At 62.0% G+C, this 24,513-nt stretch overlaps 4 protein-coding genes across 11 annotated transcripts; 3 read left to right on the top strand and 1 right to left on the bottom strand.

The window, feature by feature from the left end:
• The first annotated feature begins 135 nt into the window (after positions 1-135).
• TYMP (thymidine phosphorylase) lies at positions 136-3,892 on the top strand. 6 transcript variants are annotated; one of them, XM_084879691.1, is made up of 10 exons: positions 142-276; positions 505-733; positions 873-1,075; positions 1,441-1,539; positions 1,947-2,076; positions 2,384-2,502; positions 2,929-3,091; positions 3,174-3,404; positions 3,500-3,640; positions 3,722-3,892. In XM_084879691.1, exons 2-10 carry the CDS (start codon positions 541-543, stop codon positions 3,877-3,879), a joined length of 1,437 nt encoding a protein of 478 aa, XP_084735817.1. In that variant the 5' UTR covers positions 142-276; positions 505-540; the 3' UTR covers positions 3,880-3,892. The 6 variants fall into 6 exon arrangements, with proteins under 6 accessions (XP_084735818.1, XP_084735819.1, XP_084735817.1 ...); XM_084879694.1 differs by having other exon boundaries at positions 149-297; XM_084879692.1 differs by lacking the exon at positions 3,500-3,640 and having other exon boundaries at positions 136-297.
• A 430-nt stretch (positions 3,893-4,322) lies between these two features.
• Positions 4,323-5,641, top strand: SCO2 (synthesis of cytochrome C oxidase 2). 2 transcript variants are annotated; one of them, XM_084879710.1, is made up of 2 exons: positions 4,323-4,498; positions 4,795-5,641. In XM_084879710.1, exons 1-2 carry the CDS (start codon positions 4,485-4,487, stop codon positions 5,612-5,614), a joined length of 834 nt encoding a protein of 277 aa, XP_084735836.1. In that variant the 5' UTR covers positions 4,323-4,484; the 3' UTR covers positions 5,615-5,641. The 2 variants fall into 2 exon arrangements, with proteins under 2 accessions (XP_084735836.1, XP_084735835.1); XM_084879709.1 differs by having other exon boundaries at positions 4,362-4,498; positions 4,792-5,641.
• A 103-nt stretch (positions 5,642-5,744) lies between these two features.
• Positions 5,745-15,794, bottom strand: NCAPH2 (non-SMC condensin II complex subunit H2). 2 transcript variants are annotated; one of them, XM_084879687.1, is made up of 20 exons: positions 15,537-15,794; positions 12,651-12,752; positions 9,837-9,892; positions 9,654-9,735; positions 9,507-9,575; positions 9,320-9,399; positions 9,085-9,239; positions 8,754-8,837; positions 8,277-8,389; positions 7,895-7,966; positions 7,603-7,669; positions 7,297-7,404; positions 7,145-7,198; positions 6,933-7,007; positions 6,772-6,861; positions 6,612-6,683; positions 6,452-6,507; positions 6,280-6,381; positions 6,046-6,195; positions 5,745-5,982 (listed from the first exon to the last, which is right to left on the bottom strand). In XM_084879687.1, exons 1-20 carry the CDS (start codon positions 15,642-15,644, stop codon positions 5,842-5,844), a joined length of 1,836 nt encoding a protein of 611 aa, XP_084735813.1. In that variant the 5' UTR covers positions 15,645-15,794; the 3' UTR covers positions 5,745-5,841. The 2 variants fall into 2 exon arrangements, with proteins under 2 accessions (XP_084735813.1, XP_084735814.1); XM_084879688.1 differs by having other exon boundaries at positions 6,612-6,680; positions 15,537-15,789.
• A 125-nt stretch (positions 15,795-15,919) lies between these two features.
• Positions 15,920-20,400, top strand: LMF2 (lipase maturation factor 2). The gene is made up of 14 exons (XM_084876700.1): positions 15,920-16,079; positions 16,600-16,853; positions 16,974-17,002; positions 17,127-17,326; positions 17,406-17,584; positions 17,934-18,075; positions 18,224-18,358; positions 18,431-18,536; positions 18,624-18,720; positions 18,809-18,991; positions 19,096-19,264; positions 19,349-19,460; positions 19,540-19,636; positions 19,730-20,400. Exons 1-14 carry the CDS (start codon positions 15,986-15,988, stop codon positions 20,030-20,032), a joined length of 2,100 nt encoding a protein of 699 aa, XP_084732826.1. The 5' UTR covers positions 15,920-15,985; the 3' UTR covers positions 20,033-20,400.
• The last annotated feature ends 4,113 nt before the right edge of the window (positions 20,401-24,513 follow it).

Below are 24,513 nucleotides of genomic sequence, written 5' to 3'. Positions count from 1 at the left end.
CCCCCCTTCCCTCCCTCTCTGAAAAGCAATGCAAAACATATCATGTGAGGATTAAAAAACACAAATACGTAGTAAATGATTTTTTTTAAAAAAACACATCATCCCGCCTCCTCCAGGCGGCCATTGGCCCAGAGCCCTGTCTGTGAGGCCCGCCCACCTGCCGCCCCAGGGCAGCCATTGACCCCGGTCCGCCCCGCCCCATGGGACCTGCCCTCCCGGGCGCACTGTGGTCGGGCGGGACCGGGCGGAAGCCGCCTGGAACCCGAAGCAGGAAAGGTAGGGCCGCTGTTCGGACAGGTAAGAGCTGGGGTCCCGTTCTGAGGCTGAGAAGGGGGAGCTGGTCCCAGAGACACGCACATGGGCAACACAAACAAGGCGGCGGGCGCGGGGGGGGGGGGGGGGGGGGGGGGCGGGGGTGGAGGGGGAGCGAGGAGCCGCGGACCGGAGGAAGGAACGGGTGGGGTCAGGGCACAGGGCTGCACAGATGAACACGGGCGGGGGCAGGTCCCTTGTGTGTCCCCCAGCCGCAGGCCCGGAGCAATGGCGACCCCGGTAACCCCAGTGGGTGACCTCTGGTCCGGAGGTTCCCAGCGCCCTCCTGACCCACCGCCAGAGCCTAAGCCGCTCCCAGATCTGATCCGACTGAAGCGAGACGGAGGTCGCCTAAGCGAACAGGACATTCAGAGCTTCGTGCGCGCCGTGGTGGCCGGGAGCGCGCAGGGCGCACAGATAGGTGTGTGGGCCGCTTAGGCACTCCTCACTCCAGCGGAGACCTCCCGCCCTCGGCACGCCACCACATCCCTGGGCCCAGGCTAACCCATCCCTGTGAGAGCACCCCTCATGCTGCCCACATCACTGTACCCCATGCTTAGGGGCCATGCTCATGGCCATCCGACTGCAAGGCATGGATCTGGAGGAGACTGTGGCACTGACCCAGGCCCTAGCCAACTCTGGGCAGCAACTGGAGTGGCCAGCGGCCTGGCACCAGCAGCTCGTGGACAAACATTCCACAGGAGGAGTGGGTGACAAGGTCAGCCTGGTCCTGGCACCTGCCCTGGCTGCCTGTGGCTGCAAGGTGAGATGCCGCCTCTCCAGAATGGAAACTCAGACCTTAAAGAGGCGGGCAGCTCCCAAGCTTCTCCCGCCCCCCCCCCCCCCCATTCCCTGCAGCCCCCATAACAGGGCCAAGCTACCTAGCACCCCTTCCTCTTCAGTACCCGAGAAAGGACTCCCAAGGGAGAAGCTGGGTCCTCCTCCCTCGGCAGATTCCAGCGCCCTTCCCCAGTGCCACCCCCAAAACCAGGACAATCTCTCCCCCATTCCCAACTCCACCAGTGGATACCCACTACCACGTCTAACTGCAGCTGAAGTCCCAGCCGGGGAAGGCGAGGGAGAGGTGGAGGGTGGCCGTGCAGGGCACTCAGGGTCCCTGTCCAACAGGTTCCTATGATCAGTGGACGCGGCTTGGGGCACACAGGGGGCACCTTGGATAAGCTAGAGTCGATTCCTGGATTCACCGTCATCCAGAGCCCAGAACAGGTACATGGAGGCCACTAACCGGTCACTGACCTGGATTATTGATGGGAACATTAACTAGAATTGCTGAAGGGTCACTGATGGGTTATTAGTTAGGGTCACTAATGAGGATATTCACCGAAGTTATTCATGGATCTTTGATGGTCATTGGGCTTTTGTCAAAGTTACCAATGGAATTTTGGTTGGAGCCATCAATAGGGACTTGGTAAAAATCACTGATGGGCCATAGGACATTGATCAATGTCACTGAGGGGTTGAGGACTTATCAGAAGTGTTCCTAAGGTACTGGTCATGGTTTTGGACATTTGTCAAGGTTGCTGGTGAGTCGCTTGATCAGGGTTAGTGATGTGGTCACTGACCAGGGGTCACTGACAGTCACTGGGAGTCCTGACGTAAGGGGATCTGGCCAGATGCAAGGTCTGCTGGAGAAAGTGGGCTGCTGCATTGTGGGTCAGAGCAAGGAGCTGGTTCCTGCGGATGGAATCCTGTATGAAGCCAGAGATGTAACAGCAACCGTCGACAGCCTGCCACTCATCACAGGTGACCTGACCCTGCACTCCAGGGCCCACCTTCTGCATGTGAAGTGTCCCTGACTTCTGATGGGCCGGTAAAGGGTCCTCTCATAAGGGGGCTGTGGGACCTCCCCCAACCCCAGGGTAGGCATTCCCTCACCACTCAAAGGGGAGACCTGGCACAACGGTCCAGGCCCTGTGACTCCCATCTTAAGGGACTTGACCCTCAATGTTCAGAGTCCCTGACTCCTTATGCCTGACCTGAGAGCCAGGAGGCCCTGCATCTCAGGAAGCGCCAGCTCTCAGTACCCACAGCCCCTCTGCCTCCCTCTCAGCCTCCATTCTCAGCAAGAAGGTGGTGGAGAGGCTGTCTGCACTGGTGGTAGACGTCAAGTTCGGAGGGGCCGCCGTCTTCCCACGCCAGGCGGAGGCCCGGGAGCTGGCAAGGGCACTGGTGAGCAGCTGTGCCCAAGGAGCCTGGGCTGGGGAAGGTTGCCCCCTCGGCCGGCCTCCCCTTCATTACCCAGCAGGCGCTCCCTGTGTGCCTCGGCACAGCCACTCGGCAGCCACGTCACCAGGGTCCCTGCCAGCACCCCACTCCCAGTTCTGCCTTCACCCCCTTCTCAGCAACCTTACCCAAGCAAGGCTGACATGGCCCAGGGCCATGGCTCTCAGCCCCGCCCGGGACAAGGTCTTTCTGACCACACCTCTGAAGTCAGGCACATCGCCTGCTTCCCCGCTCCCCCCCCCACTCCACACCCAAACCCTTCTGGGGCCCCCTCACTCCTGGGGAACTGGCACCCAGGCGTGCAGCACCAGCTGGAGTTTGATTACAAGCGGCCCCACAGGACAGGGGCCACACTGAACCGTGTCTCCGAAGGTTGGTGTAGGGGCAGGCTTGGGGCTCCGGGTTGCAGCGGCTCTGACAGCCATGGACCATCCCCTGGGCCGCAGCGTGGGCCACACCCTGGAGGTGGAGGAGGCGCTACTTTGCATGGATGGCGCGGGGCCCCCAGACCTGCGGGACGTGGTCATTAGGCTCGGTGAGTGGACCCGTAAGAGGTGTGGGGGGCGGAGCTACAGAATCGCCTCCGCTGCACCTAAACCCCGGGCCCACGCCGGCAGGGGGCGCCCTGCTCTGGCTCAACGGACAGGCGGAGGCCCAGGCCGAGGGCGCAGCCCGGGTGGCCGCGGCACTGGACGACGGCTCGGCCCGGGACCGTTTCGAGCGGATGCTCGAGACGCAGGGTGTGGACCCAGGCCTGGCCCGCGCCCTCTGCTCCGGGACCCCCGCGCAGCGCCGGCAGCTACTGCCCCGCGCCCGGGAGCAAGAGGAACTGCTCGCGCCCGCGGACGGTGAGCTCCCGCAGGCCCTCCTCCCCCAGCTCCCTGCCCTTCCTGAGCCCTGCCTGCCCCCCGCGCCCCACCCGCCCAGCACGCCCTCCCCGCAGGCACCGTGGAACTGGTCCGGGCGCTGCCGCTGGCGCGCGTCCTGCACGAGCTGGGGGCCGGGCGCCGCTGCGCCGGGGAGCCGCTCCGGTTCGGGGTTGGCGCGGAGCTGCTGGTTGACGTGGGCCAGAGGCTGCGACGCGGTGAGCGCGGATCCCGGCCCCTCCTCACCCCGCAGCCGCCCCGCCCACCCCGCCCGCTAACCGCCCGCCCGCCGCCCGCAGGGACACCCTGGCTCCGCGTGCACCTGGACGCGCCCGCGCTCAGCGACCCGCAGCGGCGAGCCCTGCAGGGGGCGCTCGTGCTCTCGGACCGCGAGCCCTTCGCCGCCCCCTCGCCCTTCTCTGAGCTCATCCTGCCGCCGACCGTCGCGCAGCAATAAAGCCGAGAGCCGCAAAGCCGTGTCCGTGCCTGCTTCGCCGCGGGCGGGCAGGGCCCGGGGAGGACCCTGAGGGGGGCGTGGCCTCATGTGAGAAGGCGGGACTCGGGAAGCACCGCCCCGCTCGGCACGTGACCTTTGGCTGCCCCGCCACCTCCTGCGCGCACTTCCGGCCGCCATCAGGACGCGCCTGCGCGGCAGCGTTGGCGCGTGCGCACTGGAGTCGAGCGTAGCGACCCGGCGAGGCGCCACCGGCCACGGACTTTGGGGGGGACTGAGCGTCCGGCATCCCGACGCGCGACCGCCCGAGGTGCGGACCCCCGGCAGCCCTGGGTGCGAGGTTCGGAGGGCGGGCAGGCGCCTGGGTATGCTCGGCGCGCGGCCTGCGGCGGGGTCCAGCTTGGCGCGCGTCTGGAGGGGGCGCCCAGAGGGGCTCAGGGGTCTCCGCAGGGGCCTTCGCCGGTCAGGCACATCTCGGCAGCGCTGAGCCCATTTTGCAAAGGAGGCGGGTACAGAGAGGCTGAGGGACGTGCCCAAGGTCACCCAGCCCGGAGCCCACGTGCTCAGGAACCCAGGCAAGCCGGCACTTGGGATTTCAGGCGGCTCAGATGCTGAAACACAGGTGAGTGCCAGGCTGTCTGGAGCTGCGGGCCCGGGCCAGGGCGGGCGGAGGCAGAATGAGGCACTGGCCTAAAGGACAGCAGTGACAGGCTGGACTTCTAATTCCTAAGCTGGAGCTCTCAGCTTCAGAGGGGAGACGACTCTGAGCTCAGCAGAGCCCTGGGTGGCCATTTGGGATAGCTTGAGGCTAAGTGTAGGGTTGGTCCTTCAGGTGGAGGCCTGTTTCCCAATGATGGGAGATGACCCAGGAGGCCAAGGCACCTTCCAACTGCTGACATGTTTGCCCTCTTCCAGGAGCATCAGGCCTGCGCTGCTGCTGCTGCTGCTGGCTCAGCGGCCCAAGGCTCAACGTGGGCTCTCCCAGCTCAAGGCCTCCGCCCTCCTGAGGACTCCTGGAGGTGAGGTCCTCCAAGTGAGGTGCCGGCTCTCGTCAGGGCAGGGCCCTGCAGAGACAGGCAGGCAGGGCCAGCCCCGGGGACCTGGGCTGCGAACCAGGCTGCTGGTCACGGCCTTATTTGGGGCGGGGCTGGGGGGGGTCTGGCTGGCCTTGAGGGCTGAGAAGGAGCGGGAGCAGCAGCGGCGGCGGACAGAGGCCCTGCGCCAGGCCTCTGTGGGCCAGGGAGACTTCAGCCTGCTGGACCACCGGGGCCAGGCTCGCTGCAAAGCCGACTTCCGAGGCCAGTGGGTGCTGATGTACTTTGGCTTCACTCACTGTCCCGACATCTGCCCCGACGAACTGGAGAAGCTGGTGCAGGTGGTGCGGCAGCTGGAGGCCCAGCCGGACCTGCCCCCGGTGCAGCCCGTCTTCGTCACCGTGGACCCCGCGCGGGACGACGTGGCCGCCATGGCCCGCTACGTGCAGGACTTCCACCCGCGGCTCCTGGGCCTGACCGGCTCTGCAGAGCAGGTTGCCCAGGTCAGCCGCAGCTACCGAGTGTACTACAGTGCCGGCCCCAAGGACGAGGACCAAGACTACATCGTGGACCACTCCATCGCCATCTACCTGCTCAACCCCGACGGCCTCTTCACAGACTACTACGGCCGGGCCAGGTCGGCCGAGCAGATTGCAGACAGTGTGCGGCGCCACATGGCTGTCTTCCGCAGCGTCCTGCCCTGAGCGTCATTAAAGGCTGTGGCGGAGTGCGTGTGTGCCTGAGTGTACCAGCTGCCCTGGGAGGCACGGAGGAGGGGCCCAGCACCTGGATGTCGGCTGGGTGCTCTACACAGGAGCCTTTTAAAGGGGTGGGTGGGGTGGCAACACCACTTTATTAGGCTGGGCCAGCCAGGAAGCAAGTGTGAAATGAGCAGACTTGTGCCCAGCATCGTGGGGTCAGGGCTGCCCACTCAGGGCTGAGCCATGGAGGGGGCGGTGTAGGTCTGGAAGCGCTTGTGGGCCCGCTGGTGCGTGAGCAATCTTAGGGACATGGTGTCCACAGCCGCCTCCAGCCCGGACTGCTGGGTGATCTCTACCGTGTGGTCATTGGCCTGTAAGGACAGGGAGTCAGCAGAGCCAGGGACCACTTCCCGCCCAGGCCCAGGGCCACTCACCAGTTGCAGGGAGGCCAGCATGGCGCGGCACACCTCGAAGGCAGGCTGGCCCGCCACCAGCTTCGCGAAGGGACACCACTGGTTGAGCTGACTGAACCTTGAGACCATTTGGTCCCCATAAAGGTGGATGTCAAAGGGCACGTGCTGCTCCTGCAAGAGGGAGAGCAAAGTCCCGGTCAAACCCTGCAGCATCGGGGCTCCGGGCCCGAGCAGAGGCTGGCCCCGTCCCCTCACCTGCTCCTGGAGCAGGGGCTGGATGCTGTTCTCCCAGTCCCTGACCCGCTGGCTCAGCTCCGTCTCCTGGACGAACTTCTGAGACGTGGCGATGAAGAGCTCCTGGGGAGGACGGGAGCTGCTGCCTCTGTTGGCATCACCCAGCCCCCGCGGCCCCCCAACCAGGGCCTACCACGTTCTTCCGGACCAGCTCCTCGTAGCTCAGGGATGCCGGCATGGCCTCTGCTTCTGGAGGAGGAGGGCAGCGGGAGGTGTAGGCCACACCCTCCCTCCCTCTCTCCCATCCTTGGGCAGCCTCACGGGGACCTGGCCAGCACCCACCCTAGACCTACCCAGGTCTGCAGCGTCCTCAGGCTTTGCCCTGTCAGGCTCTGCATATCCTTCGGGCTCTAGAAAGTCATCTGCTGGGAGGTGGGGTGGAACCGGCAGGAGGCAGGTGAGCAGGCAGCCAGTCCTGAGCCCCCTTCTTCCCACCACCCTGTGAGCACCCACCTGCTTCCCCCAGCTCCTCCAGGGAGTCTTCCAGGCGGTCCTCCTCCACAGGCCACAGCTCCTCCTCGGCCCTCGGCAGCCACCGCTTAGCTGCCTGTGCAGAGAATGTGTGAGCCGCTGCTGCCTCCCCCATCCGGGGCCGGGAGGCCAGTGGCAGGTACTTGCCTCCCTCCTCTGCAGCTTCCGGAGGGTCTCCAGCTGCTCCCTCACATGTTTCCAGTACAGGACCTCCATGTCTACACACAAAAGCCTTGTGAGGGGGTGCCCGCATCCTGCCTAGACCACCCGGGTCCACCCAGGCCTTGGGCATCCCCAGACGGAGAGGAGGAGGGCAGAGCATCATCCCTCAGAGGAGCACCCTGGGCTGTCGCACCTGCAAAGGATGGGCCCTTTTTCCGGAGCCTCCTGCTGTCAGCATGGTCAGCATCTGCAAGAGAGCTGGGTCGTCAGGAGCCAGATCAAGTCTTTTCCTGCCCCCTTGCACCCTCTTGCCCTGGCCTGGCCCAGGCCCACACACCCACTCACAGGTGGCCAGGTACCACTGGTGGAAGTCCTGCAGCTTGGTGGCACCCTTCCTCTTGCGCTTCTGTCCTGGAACCTCCTCCACGCAGGCAGGCACGGAGTAGGGTCTGCCTGGGGGGCAAACGGACTGTCTCGGGCACCACTGCAGGCCCCGGGGAAGATCCCAGTGCCCACACCCCCTGGGATCCATCACACGAGGAAGCACAGCCCCACCAGGCTCCCCGTGGGTACAGGGCATACCCCACTCACCACCGTGCCCCCATGAACCCAGCCACAGACCCTGGGTATAGCTGTCCTCTACCCAATTACCTTTCTTAAAGGGCTTAGAGTCCAGGGAACTGAAGGGGTCCAGGCTCTGCCAGGGGTCTGGGGTCTCCTAAGCACAGAGACCAAGTAGGTTCGGGGAGAGTGGGGGACACACGCCCTTCCCCCAAGGCCAGCACTGAGGGCAACGACGGCCACGTGGATGCCAGGCCACGTGGAATCCAGGACCCAAGGGTGGAAGGGCCTCGGCAGGTAGCAGTGAAGACATGGGTGGTGAGGCCTCAGGCATACACCCTCCCTGCTAGTGGGGTCAGGGATCTGAGCCCCACCACCTCACCTGCAGCTGGTTCACAGGCTCCAGGGCGTCCTGCCTCTCCCTCAGCTCAAACCTCCTGGGCTGGGCAGTGCTCTGCAAAGAAAAAGCCCCAGGGCGTCCCCTCCTTTGCTCTGGGGGCAGGTATGTTGCGGGAGGCCGGAGGCGAGGACATAGACAGGAACCTACCCACCATCCCCAGGGCCCTCCAACCCAGAGCATCTGAGCAGGAATGTCAAATAGTCCAAGGGCTAAAGGCACACTGCTAGGATAGGGAACAAAACAGTAACAGGCTGCTCTGCAGGGAGGGAAGGGATGAGGGCCGCTGCCCAGAGAGCTGGCTAGGAGGCGTGGGGCTGCGGCAAACCCAGGGCTTCTCCGATGCACGGCTTCGGTGTGCACCCACCTGCTGCGGGCTCCTGGGCTCCTGGGGCTCCTGGGGGGCCTCGGGGAGCTCCGCCCCCTCTGCGTCCTCGTCCTCGTCCCCGCCTCCGGGCAGTGGGTCTTCTGGGGACGTGCCTGGGCAGAGGAGCAAGAGACCCGTCAGCCTGGAGGAGCCCAAAGACTAGACTGCAGGTGAGGGCCTGGGCCTGAGGCCCTCCCCGTCTCAGCTTCTTCGTTGATTAGACCCAGAGACGTGAGCATGGCGTTTCACACTCAACGTGCTGCTGTGCCCTTTGTTTCTTTTACTTCTTAGCCACCTTCCTCTTTAAGTGCTGCCGTCTGTCTGCCCAGAGGAAGGGCGAACAGGGCAGCGGGCAGAGTGGGGACAAGGCCTGGGCACACGGGGCCAGCTCCAAGGTTTCACGGCTCCCATGCCACCCCAGCACAGAGCCCTGTCCCCACCCCCACCAGTAGGTCCACCAGGATGACCTCTTCTCACCTGGCTCCTGGGAGATGCCGGGCACAGGAACCGGACTCCTGATCACAGAGACTTCCATTGGCTGCTCCTCAGCCCACCCAGCCTCTGGAAGAGAGGACGTGAGACAGGGAAGCCCAGCCCCTCCCTATAACTCTCCCAGAGACCCAAGGGCCAGGGCTGGGGAAGGAGAGCAGGGCCCTGCACTGAGCCAGCTGTGGCCAGAGGGGGGCGGCAGCGGGACCAGCTCCAGCAGGCCGGCCTGGGGCAGGTGACTGGGGAGGAGGGTCCTGGGGACCAGAGGTGGTGGCACAGGACACCCAATAAGGAGCCCAGCCTCGAGACCCTTCTTTACCACCAGGCCCCACAGCGGAGCCCTCGCGCGTCCTGGGCAGCAGTGTCTCCATGGGGGACAAGCCCACTGGCTCCAACATGAAGGCTCCTCGGGGGTGAGGGGTGCACGTATTCATCCTAAAATCCTTCCGACTGGCCAGGACCTCCCCCTGACAGCTGTGCTGGCAAAAACACAGCCTCTGTAAAGACCGCCCCCAGCAGCCGCCCTCCCCCCAGGCCCAGGCCCAGGCCCGCACCTGTACAGGGGGTTGTTGTTTTTGTCCATCTCATCCAGGGCTACCAGGGCCATGGGCAGGAGGGGGACGATGGTGACCTCCTGCACAGGGGCCGAGAGTGAGTGAGCGTGGGAACCAGATGGATTCCCACACTCTACAAGCAGCCCATCAGCTACGTTCAGCCCCACCTACGGGGGAGGGCACTCACACCAGGGGCCTGCTCATTCCTCAGGTCCACGTTAGCACGGGTGTCTGGCAGGTCATCCAGCGACAGGAACTGTGAGGGGACAGTGAGCTGAGCAGCAGCACCCAGCAAGCACCCAGCAGGCAGCAGCCAGGCGCCCAGGAAACCCACCTCATCCTCCACCTGCTGGGCGGCCCTGGAGCTGGCGTCCCTGCTGGCCCCGTCCTCCTGCGCCGCGAGCTGCCTGGCCCTCCTGGGAGAGATCAGGGCACGGTGTTCGGAGGCTGCAGGGGCATCCCCAGCCACACGCAGGGCACGGGCCTCCACCTCCTGGCTCACGCCTCCTGGACTCACCTCTTGCCAGAGATGAAATCAAGGGCCTGGTAGACCAGTGAGTAGAGGTATTCAACCTGGAGGCCGGAAGCGGAGGTGAGGACACAGCAAGGAGCCTACCCACAATCCCCAGGGCCCTCCAACCCAGACATCCGTGCAGGGAAGCCGGCTGCCACTCCCAAACCTCCAGCCCAAGTCCTGCCTTGGAGAGCACTTCTCCGATTGACGAGAACTGCTCTGACAGCTGAGCCCTCCTCCCCCACTCTCAAGGCTGTGCGTCCCGCCCTGCACCTGTGCACACCTGCCTGCAGGTGGTCCATTCCCTCCCACGGCCTCAGCCTCAGCCCACCTCTGCCTCCACCGCCGGGTCTCTGGCACCTGACACCACTCCAGCCACAACCGAGGGTCCCCACCCTTAGGGTGAGGGTGGGGATTTGGAGATGCTGACCACAACCCACCATCGGGGGCGCGCCTTCTGCCTCTGGGCCACTTCCTCTGGGTGAACCTCCTTCTCCCCCCCTCCTACACTCCCCTCTCCTGCAGAGCACACACAGCCCTCTGCTGGAGGAGGGTGGGGTCTTTTCTTTCACGCACTGGACACTGATGCAGTAGTGAGCAAGAGACTCCTCTTAATAGGAATAATAAACATTAACTTTTCTAAGTGTGTGCCACACGCTTCATCTCACTTAACCTGTCTGAATCGGGTGCCACTACTATCCTCACTTTATGAAAATAAACTCAGGGCGCACTCTCCCTCCCTCTCCTTCCCCCACAGCACGCCTCTCCTAAACTCTGAGACCCACGGGCTTGCCCCAGGCGGCGGCACAGCGGCAGCGGCAGCTCTTCCCGGGCTCAGCCACACCTGTCACCAGGTCCCTCCTCTGGCTCTCCAGTGAGTGACAGCAGCCCCGAGGCCGCCGCTCTCGCTGTGACTTCTGCTCCAGTGGCCACAGCAGCCCCACCCGGCTCCCCTTTCGCTGCTTCTGTCCTAAGCCCTTCCTTGTGTCACTTTCCCCAGCTTTAATAAATGTCCTCTCAAAGTAAAATACAAGTTAAAACATTAAAAAGAGAGAGTAAACTCAGAACACAGTAAGCTGGCGCAGTCCAGGGCCCAGGGCTGGCTCCCAGCGCCTGTGAGCCTAGAGCTGCACCATCTGATGTGCAGCCGTGAGCCACAGGTGGCTACAGCAACTTACATTACTGGACAGCTAACAAAACTCAAGACTAACTCCTCAGCCACACCAGTCACAGGTGAAGGGGTCAGGAGCCACATGCACCCAGTGGTCCCCACCTGACCACAGGTCCAGACCGTTCCCAACACGGAAAGCCCGCTGATCCGACTCCAGAGCCTGAGCCCTGTCCCTCGGCTTCACTCCAGTCAACACCCCGTTCCTGCCCATCTACCTGCCTATCAGTGCCCCTTGTACTGGTGCCTTCAAAGCCAGCTGCAGATATTCCTTCTTAGGACAAACACAGGAAAGAGGAATTCGATTCGATGGGTTTATCTAGAACAAAAATCAATCAGGTCTTGACTGTTTTAAAGCTCTGCAGTGCCCAGAGGCCTATCCACCACACCCCTGCCAGCCAACCGCAAGCAGACTCCTGTCCCTCTGTCTGCTGTGGACCCTGGAACTCAGCTCTTCACAGCTCTTGCAACTCCTACCTCCCACCCCCTAAACTCCCAATGCTGGATCAGCGCCGTGGTCCACTTGCCACCCCCTCCCCACACACACACAGCCCCGGGGATGCTAAGCCCCCTGGGGAGGTGCCTGGAACCGGCAGGTGCATTCCATCTCCCGTAGACCAACGCTTTCCATTCACCTTTTGTTTGCATTCCCCTCAGCAAACACTTGTAACGTTTGCCCAAATCCACTGTCCAAACGTCCTCTCCAGTAGCCGGCTCTCAGTACCTGACTTACAGCCTCCGTTACAAAACTGGGGCCTTAGGCATCAACTCCCCAAGTCCCTGCGCCCAACTCCTCTGCACCCATGTTTCCGTATCCCTCCAAGCTCCGGCCATGAGGCAACGCCAGCCTGACCCAGTCTCCCTTCTGGGATTCTGTTCACCTATTCCCCTCCTCCTCCCTTCCCCCTTTCCTCCACCACCACTTCCCAGGCTCCCATCCCCACTGCGACAGAGGATGTTTTAAGAAATCCTGATGCCTGCACCACTCCCCCGCTCCCACGTATTCAGTCCGGGCAAGGCCCGGCCACGGTGGCTGCTGGGAGTGTAGCCTCGGTTGAGAACCACGCTTTAATTGCCACCTAGTCTCTCTCCTCCCCTTTTCTATAAAACTTCTCAAGAGCACTTTCTCGGGCCTCTATTTCCTTCCGCCAATGGTCCAGCCCTCCTCTCGCTAAATCCCCGTGACCTGCAGACCCAGAAGGGACTTGGAAGTCTTTAGTGTATGGGTCCAACTCCCTGAACTCAACATTTTGGGCCATTTTTCTTCCCTCTGGACATTCTCTACTGCTCTGACTTCCTGGCCAGGACACCGTCTCCTGGACCATCTCCGACTTCCCTCCTGAGGGCGCTCCCTGAACACTGCTTCCCTCTCCCGCCACAGCAGGCTCTCAGCCCGGGAGCAGGCGCTGTGGGCTGCATGATTCCCTGCCGCGGGGCTCTCCTGGACGTTGTTGGGTGTTTGGAAGCAGGCCCTGCACGTTTAATTCCAAGCTCCTGTTCAGGGTTAAGAGATGCCGTGTGTCCGGAAGGAGACAGGAGGTTGGCAAGGCAGGTCGGAGGCGGGTGAGCCTGCCACCTGCCCCGCAGCACACAGGACGCTGGTCCTGCCGGCCCCTGAAGCACCCAGTCCCGTGGCCAGGGGCACCCACCTTTTTACTGTAGACGCAGGCGGAGCCCTGGATCAGCAGCGCTGCCTCCACAAAGTTCATTGTGGTTTTGCCTTCGTCAAAAGAAATGCAGATCTGGTCCAGCTGCAAGACACAAACCGGTTCTGAGGGAAGCCGAGCGGTGCACTTCCCACAGGAGCGCCCACCCCCACCCCACCTCTAGCCCCTCAGGCTGACAGTTCTGGCTTTGCTTGGGGCTCACTTGTTGTCTGCTGATTGGGAAGGGTCTCTGTGCTTTGCCCCACTTCCTGTAACCCCTGAACCTGGTATTTGGAAGAGGGAGACCCCAACCACACAGCCAGTGCTGCACACAGCTCCCTGCTGAAGGTGCTCCATCCAAGCCAGGGCTGACTCAGACAGACCGGCAGGAAGACCCCACACCCTGAGAGAGGAAGGGGACCTTAGGGGTGGGGAAGACAGAGACAAAACACCAATCCTTGGAGAAGAAAACTCAGGAAACAATTCCAAGTGAGTCCTCCTCCCTCTTCTGTGACCCCTGAACCCCAGTTTGTATCAACCACATGCCAACAACTCCCAACCCCGTGCAGAGCAGCGCCCTCTCCTAAGTTCAGGGTGTGTTTGTAGCTGCCTACCAGGTATCTCCATCGAGACTGCCCCGCAGCCTGGCCCCTCCGGCAGTCCCAGCCAACAGCACATGTCTGTCGAACTCTTTGCCGGGAACGCCCACCCAGCCTGGCCCAGTGCACTCTTCTGCAGTCTCCCTCAGGCTTCCTGCCACCCTGAGGGAGGTCTGGCCACGGGGGCGTCTCTCCTCCCTCCACGCAGTGAGCAGCTCAGGGTAATTCCAGCCGTCAGCGCGGCGCTTGATGCTGGTGCCCCATAAAAGATTGATGAACAAAGTGGTGACGACGGAGCTAAGCCTAACACGCTTTGTGGTCCTCTCTCCCGGGTGAAGGAGGTGGCTTTTCAGGAAGAGCAGCGCCACACAAAGGCCGTGTGCGGACAGGATGCGGACACTTAGGAAACGAGGCTTAGGTGACCTATCCATCCAAAGGGAGACAAGCCTGTGGTGGCGCCAAGAAGGGGGGCTCCACCAGGGCAGGGCGACTGCTACTCATTCCTGAAGGACAGAGGGAGGGAGGAAGCAGGAGCAGGACAGCCGGAAAGTGCCGCGCGAACAGACATTACGCCCGCCCGAAGAAAGGGAACGTGAAGAGGGTGCAGGAACGTGAAGAGGGCCCAGACCCCGAGCTGCAAAGGTGGTCCTTCTCTTCGGCGACACTGTAGCCCCCGCTGGGCACCCATTCCCAGGACCTCACTTTCCATTCTCCTCCTAATGACTCCCAAAGGCATGCTCCCAGATCGGACCTCCCATCTATGCCCAAACCTTTTGGATGGCTGACCCGGAAGTCACCCTGAAACAAGTCCACCTTAAGCTCTAGAGATTCCCCTCCCCAAGCCACCTACCCAGAATCCCAGGTGATATTTGAAATCCTGGGAATAAATGAGAATGCGGAGGGGAAACCTGTAAGGAGATGGCCCAGGCCCCATCGGAGGAGCTAGACACTGAGAGGCTGGGTAGGAAAGAAAAAGTGGGCCATGAAATCGGACGAATATCAGAACACCAAAACCTGTTTTAAAAGGGGGCGATGGCCAAAACCGGTTTGGCTCAGTGGTAGAGCTTCGGTCTGCGGACTGAAGGGTCCCAGGTTCGATTCCGGGCAGGGGCATGTACGTTGGTTGCGGGCACATCCCCGGTAGGGGGTGTGCAGGAGGCAGCTGGTCAATGTTTCTCTCTCATCAACGTTTCTAGCTCTCTAGCTCTCTCCCTTCCTCTCTGTAAAAAATCAATAAAATATACTTTAAAAAATAAAAATAAAAAATAAAAAGGGGCGATGGCCAAAACCAGTGTGGCTCAGTGGATAGAGTGTCGGCCTGCAGACTGAAAGGTCCCAGGTTCCATTCGGGTCAGGGGCATGTGCCTTGGTTGTGGGCACATCCCCATTGAGAGGGGGGCGGGGGGCAGGAGACAGCTAATCGATGATTCTCATCGATGTTTCTGGCTCTCTATCCCTCTCTCTTCCTCTCTGTAAAAATTCAATAAAATATATATATATACTTTTTTAAAAAAAAAAAAGGGGGGGCGATGGTCAACCCAACAGCTGCTGCAGAGCTGACCAGATGGCCCTTCCAGCGTGCCCTGAGTCTGACAGGATGGAGGTCATTACCCTTCAAGACATGGAGCAGCCCAAACAGAAGAGTTAAAGTCAAGTGCAGCCGAAACCGGTTTGGCTCAGTGGATAGAGCGTTGGCCTGCAGACTGAAAGGTCCCAGGTTCGATTCCGGTCAAGGGCATGTACCTTGGTTGCCAGCACATCCCCAGTGGGGGTGTGCAAGAGGCAGCTGATCAATGATTCTCTCTCATCGATGTTACTAACTCTCTATCCCTCTCTCCTCTTCTCTGTAAAAAATCAATAAAATATATATTTTTTAAAGTCAAGTGCAGAAAGGGAGCGGCACACCTTACACTAAGTCTGAGACAACACTGTATGTCAAGTATCGTTAAAAGTAAATTTTAAGAAGGGGATTCTTACATCCTGATCCAGACCTCTCAAACGCCCAAAAGGCACATGCATTCTATTACAATGGAACAAATGCCGGTCACCCCGTAAGAAGTCCACCTCGGAGCCCGCTGATGGAGAGCGAGCGACCTGTCAGGACAGGCTCACTTAACGAGGGATGGTGCCGGGAGGCGGGGCGGCGCCGGAGAAGCAGCGGAGCCCGAGGCCCAGCGCGGCCAGGGCGGCCGATGCACAGGCCCGGATGGCGGGCCGCCCGGAGCCCCCGGCCCGGAGCCCCCGGCGCGGCGCCCCGCCCGCCCAGCGCCACTCCCCCGGCCGCCCTCACCTCCTCCAGATACTCGCCCAGCTGGGCCGCCACGTCCACCTCCCAGTTCTTGGTGAGGTCGCGGATGGGCTGCAGGAGGTGGGCGAAGCGCGCCTCCACGTCCTCCATGCCGGGCAGCGGCTCGGGCGGCCCGCGGCCCGCGAGATTGGCTTCGAGGGGGGCCAGCGTTCTCAACCCGATGGGGCTCCTGGCGCCATTTCGCTGCTCCCGCCCGGGAAAGCGCGCGGCGCCGCGCGCACACCTATGACGCACTCGGCCTACGCGCCGGAAGTGGCTCTGGACGCGCCGGGGGCGGGACAGGCTGAGGGCGGGGCTGCGCTGTCGGGGGCGGGGCGTGCCGGGAGGGGCGGGGCCGGGCGGGGCGGGACTTGCAGTTGCCGCCCGCGCGGCGCGGCGGGGCGGGGCCGGACGGACTCGCGGGCTCGCGTCCAGCGGACCGCGTAGCGGACATGGCGGGCTCCCGGCTCCCTCGGCAGCTTTTCCTCCAGGGCGTGGCCGCCGTCTTCTTGTTCGCCTTCGCCTCCCTCTACACACAGATCCCGGGTGAGGGCGCCGAGCGCGGGGCACCCCTCGCCCGCGCCCCGCGACCCCTTCTCTCCCCGCCGACCCTACCGTCTGGGCGGGAGTGCGGTCCAGGCCCTGATGCGGGAATAGGGGCTGCGATCGTGTCCTGCGGGCCGCAGAGTTTGGGGGAGAGGAGGGCTTGCGATGGTCCGTTTCCCGTAGGGCTCGGGTTCTCACCTGGGCGGGAAACGGGGCCCCTAGGTGGGGGGCCCCCCAGACCTGGCGGGGTAGTAGGGCACCGGCTCTAACCTGGAGGAGAGGGGAACTGGGGTCTGCCCGGTGGAGACCCTGGCCTGGGGAGCCCGGAGTGGGGTGGGGGTGCTTGCCCCGGCGTGAGGGGAGCGGTCCCCGGGCTCTGACACGCCGGTCGGTCGGGGTGAGAGCTGGTCCTGACCTGGGCCGGCGGGGAGGACTGGCTGCAGGTCTGGACCTGAGGCGGCAGATGTGCGGGCCTGGCTGCTGGGGGCGTCCGGCCTCTCAGGACGGTGCCCTCCCACAGGCCTGTATGGCCCCGAGGGCATCCTACCCGCCCGAAGGACACTGCGGCCGCAGGGCAAGGGGCCCTGGCAGCAGCTGTGGGAGACCCCGACGCTGCTGTGGGAGGCGCCCCGCCTGGGGCTGGACACAGCACAGGGCCTGGAGCTGCTGACCCTGCTGGGCACCCTGCTGGCCCTGGGCGCCCTGCTGCTGCGCCGGCTGCGCCACCTCCTCGTCTACCTGCTGCTCTGGGCTGCCTACCTGTCCGCCTGCCAGGCAAGAGGGGGCTGCCTGCCCTCCCCCCCCCCCCCCAACCTGGTCACCAACTCACTTCAGCCCCACCCCTCGCCTGCCTCCCCAGACACCCCGGCCTCCCTGACGCCCTTCTCCCCGCAGGTGGGCCAGGTGTTTCTTTATTTCCAGTGGTGAGTGACCTTTGGGCGTGGGGCTTCCGGGGGTGGGAGGGGGGTCAGCCTCTCCTGGAAGGGCCTTCGCGGGGAGCAGCCTTGATGGGGAGGGGGCCCTCTGTGCTCTTCCTTCTCCCTGCAGGGACTCCCTGCTGCTGGAGACTGGCTTCCTGGCTGTGCTGGTGGCCCCCCTGAGGCGGCCCTCCCAGGCTGGGCCGGCAGGAGCCCCGCCCCACGACGGCCTCCCCTTCTGGCTGGTGCGCTGGCTGCTGTTCCGCCTCATGTTCGCCTCGGGGGTGGTCAAGCTGACCAGCCGTTGCCCCACGTGGTGGGGGCTCACTGGTGAGGCTCCCCGGCTGCACCTGGGGCGGTCTGGGGGCGGGGGCTCTGTCCAGCCCTGACCACGCACCGTCCCCTGCAGCCCTCACCTACCACTACGAGACGCAGTGCCTGCCCACGCCTGCTGCCTGGTTTGCCCACCACCTGCCCGTCTGGCTACACAGGCTTAGCGTGGTGGCCACCTTCCTCATCGAGATCGCGGTGCCCCCTCTGTTCTTCGCCCCTGCTCGCCGCCTGCGCCTGGCTGCCTTCTATTCCCAGGTGAGCGGGCCGTCCGCCATCAGGACACAGGCGGGAACGGGCCCTCCGCACCATCCAGGGGGCCCGCTGGGCAGTCAGGAGGTCTCGTGGGCAGCGGGCCAGGGGAGCTCTGGGCAGGAAGGTGTGCGCCTGGGACAGAGCACGGCCTCGCTGAAGGAAGTCAGGCTCGGGTCGGCGGGGGCATGAGGTGTGCTGAGCGTGGGTGTAAGCAGAGGGGACAGAACAGAGGCCAGGGATGCTGCAGAGGCGGGCCAGGATGCCTCAGGAGAGACCTAGGCGTGGGGGCAGGCTCTGGAGGGCCCAGACGGGGGTTGCTGTGTGGAGTTCTGAGCGGCAGACCCTCCTGCAGGTCTTGCTACAAGTCCTGATCATCATCACGGGGAACTACAACTTCTTCAACCTGCTCACCCTCGTGCTCACCACCTCCCTCCTGGACGACAGGCACCTGGCTGCCGAGGCTGGCAATGGCCGTCGCAAGAAGACACCTGCCTGTGAGTGTCACCTGTCCCAGCAGCCAGCTGTTCTCACCCACGTCTCCTCCCCCCACAGTCCCCGCTGGCCTCCGCTCCAGCTCCCCAGCCTCCTGGCTTCCCACCCTCCGCCCTGTTCCCAGCTGGCCAGAACTGTCTTGCCCTGCAGCCTGGCCCAAGGCCCTGCTGGCCCTGTCGGCCCTGCTGCTGGAGCTGGCCGTCTACGGGCTGCTGGCCTATGGCACCGCGCACTACTTTGGCCTGGAGGTCGATTGGGAGCAGCGCACCCTCCACTCTAGAACCAGTGAGTGCCAGCTGGGTGCCCGGGGGCAGGGGCTGGACTGGGCCACTGTCCTCACACCCCTTCCTTCCACAGCCTTCACCTTCCACCAGTTCTCCCAGTGGCTGAAGATGGTGACTCTGCCCACCATGTGGCTTGGGGGCGCCTCCCTCTCCTGGGAGCTGCTGGTCACCCTCTGGAGGTATATGCGGGGCGGGGCGGGGGGCGGGGGTGAGGGCTGTAGAGCTGTGCAGAGCAGGGCTGACTGCACTTGGCCCCTGACCTTCAGGTGGACCCAGGTGCCAGGGTTGCTACGGAAGCTCTGGACTGCAGTCCAGCTGTCCATCTTCGGCACTGCCACCGTGGCCATGTTCCTGATCAGCCTGGTGGGTAGCACTTCACCGGGGACAGGAAGGGGCTGGGAGGGGCGGGAGGAGCAGTGCTGAGCCTCACCCCCCCACCCCCCGCCTCCAGGTGCCGTACTCCTACATGGAGCCCTCCACCCACGGGCGCCTCTGGACCGGGGCCCACCGCCTGTTTGGCGCCGTGGAGCACCTGCAGCTGGCCAACTCCTACGGCCTCTTCCGACGGATGACTGGCGTGGGTGGGCGGCCCGAGGTGGTGCTGGAGGGCAGCTATGACAGGCACCACTGGACGGTGAGCCTCCACGGGCGGGGAACCCAAGGGGGATGGGGCTGGCAGGGAGGATCCGGGGAACCCAGGTCTAGCAGCTCTCCCAACCTGCTGGGCGTGGCTCGCAGGAGATCGAGTTCATGTACAAGCCTGGGAACGTGAGCCGGCCGCCCCCCCTCGTGGCGCCCCACCAGCCGCGCCTCGACTGGCAGATGTGGTTCGCGGCCCTGGGCCCGCACACGCACAGCCCGTGGTTCACGAGCCTGGTGCTCTGCCTGCTGCAGGGCAACGAGGCAGGTGAGGCCCGAGCAGGGGGCCGGGCTTGCTGGGGGGCTTGTGGGCGGGGCTGAGGGAGCGGCCGCTGAGCCCACTCCCCCACAGTGATCCGCCTCATCCAGAACGATGTGGCGAGGTACCCCTTCCACAAGCAGCCGCCCACCTACGTGCGAGCCCAGCGCTATAAGTACTGGTTCTCACAGCCTGGGGAGCCGGGGTAAGGCGGGGGCACCCGGCGGGGCGGGGGGCTGGGGCCTGGGGGCTCCCCATCGCCTGAGCTCCCCGTCCTGTTGCAGCCAGTGGTGGCGACGCCAATGGGTGGAGGAATTCTTCCCCCCCGTGTCTCTGGGGGATCCCACGCTGGACACGCTGCTCAAGCAGTTTGGTTTCCAGGTAGGAAGGTGCTAGCCAGGCTGGGGGTGCTGGCAAGGGTGACCTCCACCCCCGGGACCACCCCTGTTGACCCCCCTCAATCCTGCCCTGCAGGACAAGAGCCCACGCCGGGCCCGCAGCTCCGGCAACGCCCTCACCCAGGCCCTCCACTGGGTCCGGAAGCAGCTGTCGCCCCTGGAGGCCCCCACCCTGCTCTTGGGACTCATCCTCGCGGTGGGGGCCATCAGGGTCCTGCAGGCTCTGCTGGGGCCCCGGCCCTCCCGAGCCGCCCCGCCCCCCAGGGAGGAGAAGCCCAGGCCAGCACCCAAGAAGGACCCGGGAGCGGCCACGGACCAGGCTGCACCAGCCCCCAACAGCAGCAACAGTGGCTCCCAGACTGCCCGGCGGAAAAAGTAGCCACGTTCTGTCTGCCACACGCCCGGAGGGTCGGGATCCCCCACACCACTGCCCTTCTGAAGCAGGACGTGGCCCAGCCACAGTGCCTTAGCCGGTGGTCCTGGCAGATGCAGGCTGGGGTGCTGCCCAGGGGGCAGGCTCTGGCTGCCCTACTGCTTCGAGGGTCCACTTGTCCCCCACTGCACCAACCACGCCCCCCCCAGGGCACCCTCTGACCTGGACAGTGGCCCCGGAGGTGGGTGTGACACCCGCTCAGAGCCCTTCCCAGCACGTTGTGCAGGACGGGGTCCGAGTCCTCAGAGGCCGCATCTGATGCCAGCCCAGCCCATCATTCGGTTCACGAACCAATAAAGGATCTTCATGCTTGACCCCGCGCTGTCTGCTTCCCACGGGGAGGCCTGCAGACAGGCCTCTGCGTGGGCTCCGCCCGGGCGCTGTCCAGCTGTTGCTGACCTGGCTCCCTGGTGTCTTTGCTCTGCCCTTCTCAGTGTTCCCCTCTATAAAATGGGCACAAGGACCTGGCCTGGCACCACTCGGGGCCTCAAGCCTCAGTCAGCACAGCCCGGCCCACCTGTCGGGTTTACACATCAAAGCCACGAGGCCAGTCGGAATGTGAGCCTGGACGTGGCTGAGGGCCTGGAACCCACCCAAACCCAGCCCCTTCTCTCCTGCTCCAGCTGCCTCAGGCCACTGCCCTTGGGAAAGAAACGAGGACTCGGAGCACTGGGCGCTGCTTGGGCCAGGAGGAAGGAGAGGTGGGGCGGGGCCGGGGGCCGCAGGTGGCAGGTCAGGGAAGCGCTGAGCGGAGGGACGACCTGAGAGGCCGGAGCAGGAGCAGTGCGGTCGGGAAGAGGAGCCGGGGCCTTGGGTCAGGGGAGAGGGCACCGTCCAGGTTTCCACTTGGGGGTTGGTTGTCAATCAGGTCACTGCCTCCTGTGGGCACTTGCAGCTCAACCTTCCCTCTGCCCCCAACCCCCACCTCTCAAGCTCACACAGAGCCCAGGCGTGCCAGCTCCTCCACGTCACGGACACCCTCTGGCCAAACCACAGCCACTCAGGTGGACCTGTGACCCGAGTTCTCGGGTGGTTTCAAAGTGCTCTGAGCCTGGCCAGTGTGCACTGAAAGGTTGCCAGTTTGATTCCTGGTCGGGGCACATGCCCAGGTTGTGTTGGGCTGGATCCCAGTGGGCGGCGTGCAGAAGGCAGCCAACCCATGATTCTCTCTTCATTGATGTTTCTATCTCTCTCCCTCCCCCTTCTTCTCTGAAGTCAATAAAAACATATTAAAAAATTTTAAAAAATACATAAAATAGCCGAAACCAGTGTGGCTCAGTGGATAGAGCGTCGGTCTGCGGACTTAAAGGTCCCAGGTTCGATTCCGGTCAGGGGCATGTACATTGGTTGCAGGCACATCCCCGGTGGGGGATGTGCAAGAGGCAGCTGGTCGATGTTTCTCTCTCATTGACTTTTCTAATTCTCTATCTCTCTCCCTTCCTCTCTGTAAAAAGATCAATAAAATATATTTTTTTAAAAAACATAAAATAAGTAAACAAATAATAACATTTAAAAACCAAAGGAAAGACAGCCTGCTCAGTACCCAAGACGGAATGACTGCAGTTTGTCTATCGGTCAGAGTAAAACTGGCTGGTAGAGCTGGAAACTCAGTCACCAAGGACTTTTCGTTGAGGCTGACTGTCATGTTTAGTGCTCAGCAGAAGCATTCTTCTCATGTTTTGTCACAAAAGATAAAAAAAGACCCCTATTCAAGGAGAGGGAATTAAGAAACATGATAACTTACTGCTTGCTCAGAGACATTATTTTTTAAAATATATTTTTATTGATTTCAGAGAGGAAGGGAAAGGAAGAGAGGGAGAGAAACATCCATGATGAGAGAGAATTTTTGACCGCCTGCCTCCTGCATGCCTCCCACTGGGGACAGAGCTCACAACCCGGGCCTGTGCCAATTGCCGTGACCTCCAGGCGGTCCAAGACATTCTTGAGTAAAGGACCTTTTCTTAGCTGGCAGTGTGTGGCCCGAAGGACACGGGTCTAGCACTTTGGGGCCACCATCTGGATCTGGGCAGGTCGGCAGCCATTGTACCGCTGTTGCATGTATGTCGTCATTGCAAATGTCAACTCAGTGAGAAGGGCAATCAATGTCTCAGTCCATTACACCAGCACGGACTCTCCAGGCCCCTGAAAGGTCCCCACTCTGCCGAGCGGCTGTCGGAGCACCAATCCGCGGTGAGCATGGGCTGACTGACATCTAGGGACTTGAACTTGAGGTTGTATTTTCATGGGCTGTTTGCACCTTTAGAAAAACCACCCTTCCTCTAGGGCCTGCTCATAGTCCCCAGACAGGCAAGTCCCTGGAGTCTAGACCAAAGGAGAATATTCTTTTGGGGTGAGGGGGCGCAGTGGTGGGGGTGGTGAGGAGAGACTGTTGTAAACAGAGTGTTTCAACTTTGAGTTGAACGTCTCATGGCTTTTCATTGACTGAGCTGGAGCAGTTTTTCATTGGCTGAGTAGTTGCCAATCTTTTTTTTTTTTTTAATATATTTTTATTGATTTTTTTACAGAGAGGAAGATAGAGGGACAGAGAGTTAGAAACATCAATGAGAGAGAATCATTGATCAGCTGCCTCCTGCACACTCCCTACCTGGGATGTGCCCACAACCAAGGTACATGCCCTTGACCAGAATCAAACCTGGGACCTTTCAGCTTAAGGATCTTGAGGTCATCCTAGACTATGGGGTGGGAGGGCTAAGTGTCATGAGAAGTGTCTGTGTGAGAGGGAGGCAGAGCCAGAGAGGAAGCCTTGTGAAGGGGGGCAGAGAGATGCAGCCAGGCGGGGGGTGCTGGCGGCCACCTGAAGCTGGAAACAGCAAGGAGCCTCGGGGGAGCCTCCGGGGAGCAGGCCCGGCAACACCTGGACCTCAGAGTTCTGGCTCCCAGAACTTGAGAGCATGGATGTGTTGCTTCAAGCCAAGAGGTCTGTGATAGCGTGTTATGTCAGACACAGGAAGCTCACAATGTGGAGTCCTGTCGCAGCAGCCAGCCAGCCAGACATCCCCTGAGGCCACTGTTTGGGGTCGGGTCACGGGACCAGCGAGGACGGGGCTGTCTGAGCACTAGTAAGCATGTCAATTCCAGCCCTGGCTGGTGTTGCTCAGTGGATAGAGCGTTAGGCTGTGGACTGAAGGATCCCAGGTTCCGTTACAGTCAAGGGCACATGCCTGGGTTTCCTGCTCAATCTCCAGTATGGGGTGTGCGAGAGGCAGCTGATCAATGATTCTCTCTCATCATTAATGTTTCTGTCTCCCTCTCCCTCACCCTTCCTGTCTCTGAAATAAATAAAAATATTTTTTAAATAATAATAATGGTAATTCCATGACTTGCCCCAACTGGCGTGGCTCAATGATTGAGTGTCAACCTATGAATCAGGAAGTCACGATTTGATTCCCGGTCAGGGCACATGCCTGGGTTGTAGGCTCAATCCCCAGTAGGGGGCGTGCAGGAGGCAGCCGATCCATTCTCTCTCATCATTGATGTTTCTCTCACTCCCTCTCCCTTCCTCTCTGAAATCAATAAAAATACATCTTTTTTATTTTTTTAATATATTTTATTGATTTTTTTACAGAGAGAAAGAGAGAGGAATAGAAAGTTAGAAACATCGATGAGAGAGAATCATGATCAGCTGCCTCTTGCACACCCCCTATTGGGGATGTGCCCACAACCCAGGTACATGCCCTTGACCGGAATCGAACCCGGGACCTTTCAGTCCGCAGACCGACGCTCTACCACTGAGCCAAACCGGTTTCGGCAAAAGACATATTTTTTAAATCTATGGTGAAATCTACTTGTTCTTAACACAAAAACGGACAGCTTGATCACCGTTGAAAGATGTTGCAAATGGGTAAGTTAAGAGAGAGATGCGCATGTGATTGCCTTCCCACACACACAGGAACCAGCTAGTGGCAGAGGGGCTTCTGGGTACCGCAGGGTCCAAGGAGGATGGAGGAGTGAGGGCGGATGCTGTCTGGACCTCGGGTGGGTTAAGGATGCTCTCAGATTACACTGAGCACAGCCTGTGAAGAGCACTCCACCACCTCCAAAGCACCCTGGCCCCCAACCAGCCTCACCTGACTCTGACCAGGCCTCTGCATTCGCTCACCGATCACCAGGAAGAGTGAGGGATGACTAACAGAGACCAGGGGGCTGCAGCCCGCAAACCCGGACAGAAGGAAACTCCCTGAGACAAACGAGCCACTTTCTTCAAAGAAATAAACGGCCGGCCAGCAGGGAGCCGGCGAAGCTGTGGCCTGGCGGGCACCCTGGGGGGATGAAGCCACGTGGAGGCGGTGAGGGCCGAGTCATGATGGGGGCTGCACCTGGGCACAGGCGGAGGGCGGGGGGAATGACAGGGGGGCTGGAGTGTGTATTCTGGGTTATGTTAGCACCCTGTGCACTTGTTACGTGTT

The sequence above is a fragment of the Pipistrellus hanaki genome (assembly GCF_964339955.1).
Source record: "Pipistrellus hanaki genome assembly, chromosome: 3".
Classification (NCBI taxonomy): Eukaryota; Metazoa; Chordata; class Mammalia; order Chiroptera; family Vespertilionidae; genus Pipistrellus; species Pipistrellus hanaki.
The sequence above is the reverse complement of the archived record's forward strand: the minus strand, read 5'-3'. Positions and strand labels throughout refer to the sequence as shown.

Excerpts from the sequence above, each read along its gene's own strand:
- TYMP (XM_084879691.1), top strand. The coding sequence starts at position 541 with ATGGCGACCCCGGTAACCCCAGTGGGTGACCTCTGGTCCGGAGGTTCC. Across the intron at positions 734-872 it reads CGCGCAGGGCGCACAGATAG|GGGCCATGCTCATGGCCATC; the intron begins GTGTGTGGGCCG and ends CCCCATGCTTAG. Across the intron at positions 1,076-1,440 it reads TGGCTGCCTGTGGCTGCAAG|GTTCCTATGATCAGTGGACG; the intron begins GTGAGATGCCGC and ends CCTGTCCAACAG.
- NCAPH2 (XM_084879687.1), bottom strand. The coding sequence starts at position 15,644 with ATGGAGGACGTGGAGGCGCGCTTCGCCCACCTCCTGCAGCCCATCCGC. Across the intron at positions 12,753-15,536 it reads TGGGCGAGTATCTGGAGGAG|CTGGACCAGATCTGCATTTC; the intron begins GTGAGGGCGGCC and ends TGTGTCTTGCAG. Across the intron at positions 7,199-7,296 it reads CCAGTGGTACCTGGCCACCT|ATGCTGACCATGCTGACAGC; the intron begins GTGAGTGGGTGT and ends GCTCTCTTGCAG.
- LMF2 (XM_084876700.1), top strand. The coding sequence starts at position 15,986 with ATGGCGGGCTCCCGGCTCCCTCGGCAGCTTTTCCTCCAGGGCGTGGCC. Across the intron at positions 16,080-16,599 it reads CCTCTACACACAGATCCCGG|GCCTGTATGGCCCCGAGGGC; the intron begins GTGAGGGCGCCG and ends GCCCTCCCACAG. Across the intron at positions 18,076-18,223 it reads TCGCAAGAAGACACCTGCCT|CCTGGCCCAAGGCCCTGCTG; the intron begins GTGAGTGTCACC and ends CTTGCCCTGCAG.